The sequence below is a fragment of the Gopherus evgoodei genome, chromosome 2 (genome assembly GCF_007399415.2).
Source record: "Gopherus evgoodei ecotype Sinaloan lineage chromosome 2, rGopEvg1_v1.p, whole genome shotgun sequence".
NCBI lineage: Eukaryota > Metazoa > Chordata > Testudines > Testudinidae > Gopherus > Gopherus evgoodei.
In genome coordinates, this window is record NC_044323.1 from 12,989,017 (window position 1) to 13,001,815 (window position 12,799).

Sequence of the window (12,799 nt, forward strand, 5' to 3'; positions counted from 1 at the left end):
TTGTAATGTCAAGCACAGTCACCTACAGACATGGTGCACAGGCCAAGAAAACCATATCCAAATTGGCACTTATTTTCATTGCTACATTTTTAAATAATTGGTGACAAACTGTAAACAAGGGCTCTTCCTTCTCCATCCTGTATTCTCATTCTGTTGGATTGTGCCGTAAATCCATAATACTGAATTTGTGATATCACGATCATTTCAACAGCAAGAGACTGAGATGTCACAAGCCTTGGATTATGACTTCGCTGCAGGATAAAGGAGAAACTGGGCTGGGAGAGAATAAGCCTCTTATCCAAGCACGAATAGCTGAAATAATAGAAAAAGGAATATAGAAAATAACTGTGCATGTAAATTGTTTTTTGCAGAAGTGCTCTCTCTTTGTAAATTTTGCCCCAGGGTGAAAATGTACAAAGGACTAGAAAATATACTTCCAATACAAGAAATAATCCTCCGTTGGCAGAGAAATGGACTAGATGACCTTTTATTATACTTTCCTGGCTCTAACTTAGAAAAGCCCCACTCGGAGTTGTTTGTTTGCAGCTTCTTTGATTTCACTGTTCTAAAAAATTAATTATTTCATGGCATTTAGTTTTCTAAAATTCATACGGATCTTAAAGCAGGAGATTGTAACTTTACAATCTGCCCTGAGTAAGGAGCAGCATGTAGTAGCTACACTACACCAGGAGCAGACCAGACAACAAACCATGACTAAGAGAGTCCTAATCCCTCTCCAGCTCCCATTTTGATCTGAGAGCATTTTACTCTGCTCGTGGAATGTTTTACTCCTCTGCACCTAACTGGCGACCCTAGCTAGCAGGTGGTAGGAGGAGGGTGGTACTGCACCCTTCCCATCCACAGAAGGGAATACCAAATGAGTAGACCTTGGTCTCCTGACCACAGCCAGAGTCACAATCTGAGCAGGCCAAGTATAAAGCCTTACTCCCACTTACTCACCTGCAGTTGAGTAAAGGCTTTGATAATCTAACCCCACATTTTTTCTTGTTTTGCAAGACAAAGTGATACAGGTAAAATCAAATTTAACACAGGCCAGACTTTTACCGCACTCCCGCTAGAAAACCTGCTTACCTGTCTGTCTGGAGAGTCCTCTTACATATGTTGGAATCCTCAGAGACCTCATAGCAGCTCTATACTTTTGCTTGTATCTGCCACCCCTTGCAGGAGATGTGATTGGTGTAAATGAGCAATCTGCCTATCTAGCTGCCAGAATGGTCCTATAGGTCTGTAAGCAGCCAGGCATAAATTAGAGCTGCCTTTGCCCTGCTCTGACTTGTGTTCCCAGATTTGATTGCCTTAAAGGTAGCTTAAAGACACCTTTGGCACCATCCCCTGTGTTCTGTCCATGGTATGGTATTGCTACCCTTACTCCTGTTTTGCTGCTGGTGGTGGCTCTGCGTTCAGAGCTGGGAACCCAGCTCTGAAGGCAGTGCAGAAGTAAGGCTGGCAATACTACAACCCCCTTACAATAGCCTTGCAACCCCCTTTTGGGTCTGGACCCTTAATTTGAGAAAAGCTGGCCTAGAAGATAGAACATTGGACTGGCACTGCATTTCTGTTCCTGGGTCTCACACGGGTCTGCTGGCTAACCTTGGGTAAGTGACTTCAACTCTTTGTTCCTCCGTTCCTCCATCTGTAACATGGGGATAATTGCCCTCTTTTGTGAAGTCCTTTGAGATCTACTGATGAAAAGCACTATATAAGGGCTAGCTAGCAATTATTTGGATACATATTTAAGATCATATATATCTCAATTTTGGATTCCTAGCTTGAGACACTGCAAAGGGAGCTCATTTTCAGAGCGTGGTGCCCAACACTTTCTGAAAATGAGGCCTCTCTGCACAATGTAGCATAAGGTGAAATGATGGGAATAGGTAAATATGGAGTACTTATAAAGCAGTTCACTCTGTTTAAACACTGAAGAATACACTTCGGAGGCAATATCTTCATAAAAGAGAGAGAAAATGATATCTGAGGCTTATTTTTTGTGAAAAGCATGAACTGTAAATAGGTCTTTGTACAAAATGTCAGCTGCATTTCAGAGAAGTAAATGATATTGACTTGATAACCCATGATAAATAATACTAAAAATGAGATCCACTGTATGCAGCTGCAGGTGTGTTTGTATACATTTATGCAGCTATGGAAAAGACCCCGAAAAGCAGTAATTAATAGACTAACAGCAAACTGAGTTTATTTCAACTAATGACAGCAGTAGTCAATCAGTAATAAATCATGATCATCCGCAATTTGTCATGTTCCATGCCAAAAGGGAAGTTGATACTGGACCTGATTCCTTACTGTGTTCCTTGTGTAGTCATTTATACGTTATACAAAGTGGGTGTGAAGGGTTACTAAAATCAGAATGTTTTACATCCACTATGCATAGGTGCAAGTGGCTGAAAAATGTGTAATACATCAGGAAATCAAGTCTCCAAGATTTAAAAAGCAGTAACTTGAGGAAGATTGATATTGATTTCACTTCATCCTTAGGATGCATCCAGCAGATCTTTGAGATTGTGCTGTTTAGAGATCCTCTTACCACACTGATGGATAGCTCTGCCTTTAGCAACTGTGTCCTAGGACCTACATAATGACTCTCTTGGTAGCTTGCTTACCATTATATTTTCTGTTTCTATGTATATGTGTCCAGATCAGTGTACAGCTGATATACAATACATCTAATTGCTTGGTTTTTAATTACCTGATAGACTACATCTCTTTGAATACCTCCAATTGAGCACAAGAGATAGAGAACTCTACCATTTTAAATGTTGAGTATGACAAAGGAGAACCACACACACTATTTGTCTTGCATTCTGTACTGAACATGAGTTTACAGAATCCAAAAGCTGACTAGCTACCAAACAATTAGCTTTAATTTCACTTTCGTTTGTAGTTTGTTCAAACATGTCTTTTAGGTTTCAAGAAAGGCAAATATAATTCTTAAAGGACAAGGGGCATCTGCATTAATGCCAAATGCATTCATTATAATCATTGTGATTACAGTGAATACTTTGTGAATTAATAATTATAGGACACTTCAGATAAAGTATTACCAGTGTAATTAAGGCCATGCTGGTTTGCAAAATTCCAGTCCATACATTTTGAGTAATTAAAAAGAGAAAGAGAAACTTCTAGCTATCTGAAAAGTTTTGTGCCAGCATGAACACATTTTTGTATTATTTAATGTATACTAATAAAAATCTCAACTAAAAGTTAATCAGAAAGGAGGAGCTGACTTGTTTTTTGTACAGACCTAAACTGTGGCAGTGTGCAAGAATAAACTTCCTTCACAAAAGTCCATTGCACTGGGAAAGGCATTGAAAACTGGCTATGCTGAAAACTCCATGTGAGTTCCAAGGCCCTAGTTGGAGTTGTCAACCCTCCAGGATTGTCCTGGAGTCTCCAGGAATTAAAGATTAATCTTTAATTATATATTATGTCATATGATGAAATCACCAGGGATTTGTCCAACCAGAGTTAGCAACCCTAACCCTAGCATATATTTCATTCATTGGTTGGTTGTTCAGGTAGAAATCAAGGGGATACCAGACTGTTTCTTAACATTTTATTTTGGATAATTGTCTTTTAACTTTAAATTTAGTCACAGCAACTGTTGCAGTAGCAGAGCTAGCTGCATCTCTGCCTGTTTTCTGAGTGCATCCACTATAGATGTTCAGCCTCTTGTCCTTACCTGTCTGGGGTGGAATCATGTGATTCTTCCACTCTTAGGCTATGTCTACTTTATATCATTTACAGCAATGCAGCTGCACCAATGCAATTGTCTTGCTATAGCGCTGCTGGTGAAGATGCTCTAAGCCAACTGGAAAGAGCTCTCTCGTTGGCTTAACGGGGTAGCTATGTTGGTGGCATTGTCCACACTGGCATGTAGGTCTGTATAACTTACGTCACTTAGGGGTGTGGATTATTCACACTCCTGAGCAACATGTTATACCGAAGTAATTTGTAATGTAGACATAGCCTTAGGCCAATGATCCAAGAATGCTGCCCCATGCTGAACCAGCCACTTATCACCCTGCAGGTACAACTGAGTTTTAGGCACCTCTTTTTTTCCCTTGGGGAACTTGCAACCAACAGCCTCTTTAAAATAGAGTGGTATTATTTAGCGGTTGGAACAAAGCATTAGAGAAAAAAGTTTAAAATAAAAAACAACTGACACACACATTTAATCTAATCTTACGCTTCACTACAAACTTAATTAGATAGAACTGAAGTTACAGGAACAGAATAGAACAAATTAATATTCTCTTAGCCATCCCAGATCTTCCTGTGTGTATGTGGGAGTTTGTCTGACTCTCTCCCTGTTCAAATTGTTTTTCTCTGATCAGCAGGAGCATCCATTAGGGCCTATCCAGGAGGATGTCCCATGACAGCTGCTCCACTGTTTGGCCAATTATACCCATTCAATCTCAATGGGTTTAAATCATGGGCCTAATGTCTGTATCTCTCCTGTGGCTGAGAGTGTTGGAACTGTCTGAGCCCCTTTAGTAGTCTAACACGCCATCTGAGAAGTCAATTGCATTTTGGTTACAGACCAAAACAGGCATTTAATGCAGCCACTTATGGCCCTGTATTGTCACAGTTACGTACCTAGCATCAGAAGAAAGGACTTGTAAGTAAAAGAAATTCTGATTCTTTGACTAGCTGTTTTGAAGGTGACTCAAACTTCAAAAATTTGCCCAACCTTTAGGCATCTTGGGCCTGATTTTCAGAGATGCTGAGCAGGGCAGCTCCCAGTAATGGCAGCTACATTGTGAATGCTCAACACCTCTGAGATTCAGGCCTAAGGTGTTTCAGTCAGACACCCAAAACCACAAGCAGCCCAAATCAGAGGCCACCATAGAAAGTGTTGAACTTGGTACCTTATGATGTTATGGATCTGTAGGGTTGTTAGTGTGGTGCTTAGCCTGTGTTGATTGCATATCAAATGTTTCTCAAATGTTAATTAAAGTTTTTATCACCATCTAATTTGCATTATAGTCTATTTTTTAAATGTAGAGCTGTAGCACTTGATGAATGATGTCTAGATTAGATTCAGCCTTTTCCACCCTTAAAGTCCTAAGTGAAGAGAGAGCATCCCAAATGCATTACCAGTGTATATTTGCTTCTGCTACATGGCATCAGAAATCCTTAAAAGTAAAGGAAAGTGCATTTATTTCAGTCTAAAACTGTTAAAACCAATGCAGAGACTTGAAAGTGTTTCCAAATTTATTGCCATCACTAAGTGCCATGAACATTTATGTCACTGTATACTGTGAAATATAAATAACAATGTAAAGCTGAATAGAAATCAAGGAAGCCCTGGAAGCTTTTTTCTTGCAATATTCTATTACAGCTAAGTCGCTTCTTACCAGAAACCATTTAGCCATACAATTAGACTCCTCCTTAAAGCTGGAGTACTAGTCTTGTTGTCAAGCGTATTCTGTAGTAACACTTGAGGATATTTTCAGCTATGTCTCTATATGGAAATTATCCCTCTCTTCTGTTTTTGAGTTTTGTTTTCTGCTTTTAAACTTTTTGGAGGATCAGGACATGTTACTGTCTATGCTGAACTTTTGTTCCTGAAAAATATATATTTTTAAAAGTTTATGGGATTTCAATTCTTACATTGCATTGTAAATCAGGAGGAACTCCATGGATGTGAATGGAGTTTCATTGGTGTAAGTGAGATCAGAATGAAACCCTATAGTTTCCAAGCCTAAGTGTTAAGTTTCAAAATGATAGTACCATTGATTTTCTTTTGACTCTATTTAATTTCAGGTGCTCAACCTGTTCCTTGCCTTGCTACTGAGTTCTTTTAGTGCTGACAACCTTTCAGCACCGGATGAAGATGGAGAGATGAACAATCTGCAGCTCGCTTTTGCTCGGATCAACAGGGGGCTTCAGTATCTGAAAAACACAACACGGGATTTCTGTTGTAATTTACTTAGGCATCCGAAGACAACAGCTGAAAAGAAGGCAATGATTAAACTTTCTGCCCATAACACAGGTGTTCTTCACAACTATGTGAACAGCCATACCACTGGAGAGATTGGTAAAGATGTGGAGAATCACACAGAGAACTATGCTGATGATGGAACTGACAAAAATGGGCAGAAACTCCCGGTGATTAGTGACAGTGATGATTTTCTGACCAACCCTGACCTGTCCATCTGTGTTCCCATTGCTGTGGGGGAGTCTGATATTGAAGATCAAGAAGATGATGAGGAGCAGAGCACATTCACAGAAATGGAACAGGTAAGGAGCCAAAATGTATGTTTGATAGCATTGGTTACTGAGAAGACATCCATTTCCACGTCCAACTCTAGATCCATGGCTCATAATGCAAACATTTAAGACCAAATCCTGCCTTAGATATGTACTTGCCACTCTCATTAACTTCAGCAGAAGTTACGTGTGCATATCCAAGGGCAAAATTCAGCCTTTAACAAAGGGACGTCTTCTATCATTGTATGCTTTCGCTATGTCTAAATGAATTAGATTAACAAGAGTAACTAAATACCCTCTCACATCCAGCCCCAGTTCTTCTTTAGTTCAAATCACAGGAATGTTGGAAAGGGCTCTTAGGTTCTCTAACAATTTAAAATAAAAGTTTCCATACATCAGAGGGGAAGGTGTCTTGATTTGGTTTATGTAGCAGAACTTCAGCCCCAAGTAGTTCTGTTTAAAGGGGATGAACCATGCAAATACTGATGTGACCATGTGTAGGAGCACATAGTGGCTGATTTAGGAAGCATGTTTTCAAGAGAGGCAAAAAACGACTTAGTAAGATGCCTTAGTTTGACACTGTAAACGTACTTATTCTATAGAGCTCTCAATAGAGCTGGCTGGAAAATTCTTAATGTTTTGAAATTTTGATGAAAAACAGAGAAAAATCATTCACAACAAATCTTCTCCGTCCCCTTTTTGAACCGCTCTACCTCTCCATTTCATGGATCAGAGTTAATCAGGTTGCAACCAAAACCATTAGCTCTGATCCAGCACCCATTGATGTAAATGGAAACCCATGGACTTCAGTGGGCTCTTTGCATCAAGCTGAAGTTCTTTTGGGTCTCAGAGTTGTAAGGAAGATAGTTCAAACACCAGCACTATTCTTAGAGATGTGTTATGTGAAGAAAGTATAACCAAATAACCAAGTAGAGAGTCATAAATAGATCAATGTTAACCTCTAATGCTTCACTATGGGAAAGCTTATTACACGCTGTCGCCAGCCAGTATTGCCGTATTGATGAGCTGATAAAAGAGAAGATGGAGAACTAGAACTCTAAATGTTATCAAGCCACGTCATCCAAATAGACATCAGGATAATGAAATATGCAGTCAGAAAATATTTGGACATACCTTTAAAGGGTTGCTTTTCTTTTACCTTATTTAAGGGATGTGTATTAAAATCTTCTGTTTCAGTGAAGGTGGCATGGAAAGTAAAGTAAATTAAATCTAAACCTGAGTGTGACTATTTGCTGTTTTGGCTTTGTGCATTTTGGCTGTATTCTTAACAGCAGGTGCATTGTTTAATCTCTGATAGGTCCTGTCAGTTGCTCCCTAGTTATAGCTAAAAGAAGGCAAGTAAGCATACATAAAACAAATGTGTGATAGTTACTAAATAGAATGATTGCTACTGACAATGTTTGTGTTCTCTTTGAAATCTCTTTCCCCTCCTCCATAATAGTTGAATATGGGCAGAGTACCTTGTAAGATAAACCCTAAATAGTGTGCCTTAGAGTATGGTGGCTTTTTTATTATTGTTTAATCTGATATTACTGATTGCCTGAAATTCATATTATTTTTCTGGAGATACCATCTATTTCTAACTGAGATTTGAAAAAAAAGTTTCTTGTCTTTGTACATCAGTTCAAGGCAGGGGTGTTGTGGTACATAGTTAAATATTCTTGTTTGCTCATCAGATGAACAAAAAGGCATACGTTCATTGACCCTTCACCTAGAAATATATCTAGTACTATATGCCATGCTTTTCAAGCTAATAAATGATAGTGAGTACAGTCACAACTTAAAATGCAATCTCTTCTCATTGGAGCTTGCTGAAGTTTCACAACAGGATCTGAGGAAAAAGTACAAAAACATTTATTTCCAGTATAGTTAGACTGCACTGCATTTTTACACATTCATGTAGCTGTTGGCCTCTCTCTCATAGGTAAGTACTAGCTCATTTCATGTTATTGTAGCAAGAAAATATAGAATCAGAATTGTACTATACGTATTAGAGCTGGTTGGAAAATGGAATTTCCATCCTGCAGGAAATGTTGATAGAAAGTTGTTTACATCCCGAATTGGGATTGTCATGGTATAATTCCCCACTCTGAACCTTAGCGTCCAAGAGATGGGATACCAGCATGAATTCCTCTAAGCTTGATTACCAGCTTAGGACCTGTAGTGCTGCCACCAACCAGGAATTCCAGTGCCTGGTACATTCTCGTCCCCCCAAAGACCTTGCCCGGGGACCCCCAAGACCCAGACCCTCTGGATCTTAACACAAGGAAAGTAAACCCTTTCCCTCACCATTGCCTTTTCCAGGCTTCCTCTCCCTGGGTTACCCTGGAAGATCACTGCGATTCAAACTCCTTGAATCTTGAAACAGAGAGGAAAATGCAAGTTCCCCCCTCCTTCTCTCTTTCCCTCCCAGATTCTCCCTGAGAGAGACAGTAATCTTAACACAGAAAGAAAGTAGCCTCTCTCTCCCCCTTCTCTCCTTTCTCCCCACCAATTCCCTGGTGAATCCAGACCCCGTCCCCTGGGGTCTCACCAGAATAAAAAAACAATCAGGTTTTTAAACAAGAAACTTTTAATTAAAGAGAGAAAAAACAGTAAAAATTATCTTTGTAAATTTAAATTATGGAATAGGTACAGGGTCTTTCAGCTATAGACACTGGGAATACCCTCCCAGCCTAAGTATACAAGTACAAATTAAAATCTTTTCAGCAAAATACCAATTTGAACTCCTTCCAGCCAAATACACATTTGAACTCCTTCCAACCAAATACACATTTGCAAATAAAGAAAACAACCATAAGCCTAACTCGCTTTATCTACCTAGTACTCACTAGTCTGAACTTATAAGATCCTGTATCGGAGAGATTGGAGAGAAACCTGGTTGCACCTCTGATCCCTCTGAGCCCCCAGAGAGAACAACAACCAAACACTAACAGCACACACACAAACTTCCCTCCCTCAAGATTTGAAAGTATCCTGTCCCCTGATTGGTCCTCTGGTCAGGTGACAGCCTGGCTCACTGATCTTGTTAACCCTTTACAGACAAAAGAGATATGAAGTACTTCTGTTCCATTAACTCTTAACTATCCATTTATGACAGGGATGAAAAGTCAGAGTTTTTGCAGAATGGAAGTTCTGAATCATTTCTAATGAGAAACTTCAAAATGTCCTTATTGAACCCTTAAGGAAAAAATGTATCATAAAAATGTGAATGATAATGATGAATCAGTTAAGAACATCTTACTACACGCCCCAAAAAGCCAGAATACCACAACTGAGGAAGAAGGCCATTTTGGTTTTTTTTTTTTTTTTAAAGTGACCTGCTTTAGAGGAGAACTTACGGCAGCTGTAATATATATTGGTAATATATATATATACACACACATACACACCAATGGTATTGGTCCATTACTAGATAAAAATGGTAGAATTATAAGTAATAATGCAGAAAAGGCAGAAATGTTCAATAAATATTTCTGTTCTGTATTTGGGGAAAAATAGATAATATAGCCTCGTCTACATTCTTTGTATTCCACTAATATCTCTAGAGAACATTAAACAGAAACTACTAACATTAAACATTTTTAAATCAGTATGTCCCAATAACTTGCATCCAAGAATTTTAAAAGAGCTGGCTGAGGAGCTCACTGTACCATTAATGTTAATTTTGAGTTAGTTTTGAAGACTGAGGAAGTTCCAGAAGACTGGAAGAAAGCCAATGTACTGATTTTTTTAAAGGGTAACTGAAATGACCTTGGTAACTATAGGCTTGTCAGCCTGACATTGATCCTGGGAAAGATAATAGAGCAGCTGATATGGGACCTGATTAATAAAGAATTAAAGGGGGGGGTAATATAATTAATGCTAATCAACATGGGTTTATGGAAAATAGATCCTGTCAAACTAACTTGATATCTCTTTTTTATGAGATTACAAGTTTGGTTGATAAAGATAAAAGTATTGCCATAATATACTTAGACGTCTGTAAACTAGAACAATATAAATTAAACATGGAACACATTAAATGGGTAAAAACTGGCTAACTGATAGGTTTCAATATAATTGAAAAGGGGGAATTGTTATTAAGCGAGTATGTTTCTATTGGGGTCCCTCAAGAATTGGTTCTTGGCCCTGTGCTATTTAATATTTTTATCAGTGTGCTTGAAGATAAATAATTACTGATAAAGTTTACAGATGACACACAAATTGGTGGAGTGGTAAATAATGACGTGTACAGGTCATTGATACAAAGCAGGGATTCAACATAACTCATGGATTCATAAGCTGGGTGCAAACAAACTATGAGTTCTAATATGGCTAAATGTATACACGTGGGAACAGAGAGTGTAGGCCATACTTACGCAATGGGGGACTCTATCCTGGGAAGTAATGACCCTGAAAAAGATTTGGAGGTTGTGGTGGATAATCTGCTGAACGCGAGCTCCAGTGTGATACTGTGACCAAAAAAAGTAATGTGATTAAATAAACAGGAGAATCTTTAATAGGAGTAGAGAGGTTATACATGAGTGATAAACTCAAGGAGTTCAGTCTATTTAGCTTAACAAAGACAAGGTTAAAGGGAGACTTTGTTAGACTACAAGTATCTACCCAAGGAACAAATATATAATAATGGGCTCTTCAATCTAGCAGAGAAAGGTACAACACGATCCAATGGCTGGAAGTTGAAGCTAAACAAATTCAGACTGGAAAAAAAAAATTTTAACAGTGAGGGTAATTAACCATTGGAACAATTTATCAAGAATTGTGGTGGCTTCTGTATCATTGACAATTTTTAAATGAAGATTGGTTGTTTTTCTAAAAGATCTGCTCTAGGAATAGAGGGGAAAGTCTCTGGCCTGTGTTATATAGGAGGTCAGACTAGATTATTACAGTGGACCCTTCTGATCTTGGAATCTATTAATCCATGACACATTTTGTTTTGATAATGTTAAAATGTTTTATGTCAAAGCATTATAATATTATATATAATATATTATATTAAATATGTATATAATAACAATAATATAAGATAAAAGCCTAAGCAAAACAAGAAAGTCAAAATAATCTATTCTGAAATACTCTATTTTGATTTCAAACTGTTTCAGATTTTTTTCAAACAAAAATTTCAATGAAATTGGCACATTGCTGGAGAACATTTTGATTTTGACAAAATGACCTTTTCCAATGTTAAACTGTTCCTTCTATATTTTGTTGACCACTCTAATATTTATATTCTCTAATGGTATACCAAGTGTTTCTATAATTCCTCAATGACCTGATGTTGTTCAGAGGTTTTCATAGATTCATAGTGTACAGATAGGTTGACAATTTTGCTACCTGAAGTGTAATTAAAATTATTTTTCAAGACTAGTGTCCACATTAAAATAAATGGGACTGGAAGAAGTTGGGAAAGAAATTAGTTAACTTTCTCTACAGTAGAAACACTGCTTTGAGTCGTGATAGAATAGGTAACTCTCTTCTCCTTTGTAAAGTCTAGTACCATAAAAGAAAAGAGCTCAACAGTAGAACTGTAGAAAATGATCTGTGTTTATCTGGTAATCTTTCCATTTGATTTTGCTAATTTGGGGTAAAATTCTCATCAGTCCAGAGGTCCACCATGAAGCCTAGGCAGTGCATAAGCCCTAAATTTCACTGTTGGTCAAGGATAAAATTCTGGCATTTCCTGCCTGTGAACATAATTTTTTATTGGAAAAAATCAAACTCTACCTCAAGACAATATTCAAAAGTATTCACATCTTTCCTGTTATCCAATATTTTTTTTAAGTTTTATAGAGAAATTGTGCAAGTTTGTGGAGAAATGAGCTTTTGATGCTGATTTGGCAGGTTTTTTGGATGTCATAGAAGGTTAGGGTTGGAAGAGACCTCAGGAAGTCATCTAGTCCACCCCCCTGCTAAAAGCAGGACCAACACCAACTAAATCATCCCAGCCAACGCTTTGTCAAGCCAGGCCTTAAAAACCTCTGCAGCTTGAGGTCTTCAAACCACAATTTGAAGACTTCAATAACTCGGACATTGGTTAGGGGTTTGTTATAGAAGTGGATGAGTAGGGTTCTGTGGCCTGCTTTGTGCAGGGGGTCGGACTAGATGATCACATTGGTCCCTTCTGACCCTAGAATCTATGAGTCTATGAGTCTATTGGAGATTCTATGACCTCCCTAGTCACCCATTCCAGTGCTTTACCACCCTCCTAGTAAAATAGTTTTTCCTAAAATCCAACCTAGACCTCCTTCATTGCAACTTGAGACCATTGCTCCTTGTTCTGTCATCAGCCACCACCAAGAAGACCCTAGTGCCATCCTCTTTGGAACCCCCACTTCAATTAGTTGAAGGCTGCTATCAAATCCACCCCCCACCCCCCGGCTCTTCTCTTCTGCAGACTAAATAAGCCCAGTTCCCTCAGCCTCTCCTCATAAGTCATGTGCCCCAGCCCCTTAATAATTTTCATTGCCCTCCACTGGACTCTCTCCAATTTATCCACATCCTTTCTGTAGTGAGGGCCCAAAAC

At 38.5% G+C, this 12,799-nt stretch overlaps 1 protein-coding gene across 4 annotated transcripts in view; it reads left to right on the plus strand.

Moving 5' to 3' along the window:
* The window catches only part of LOC115645407 (sodium channel protein type 5 subunit alpha-like), a 382,036-nt gene that overhangs the window by 222,742 nt on the left and 146,495 nt on the right, over nt 1-12,799 (plus strand). For all 4 annotated transcript variants that reach the window (XM_030550011.1, XM_030550007.1, XM_030550010.1 and 1 more), the window contains one exon: nt 5,806-6,282. In XM_030550011.1, coding sequence (XP_030405871.1) covers nt 5,806-6,282 — 477 coding nt within the window. The remainder of the gene's footprint in view (nt 1-5,805; nt 6,283-12,799) is intronic.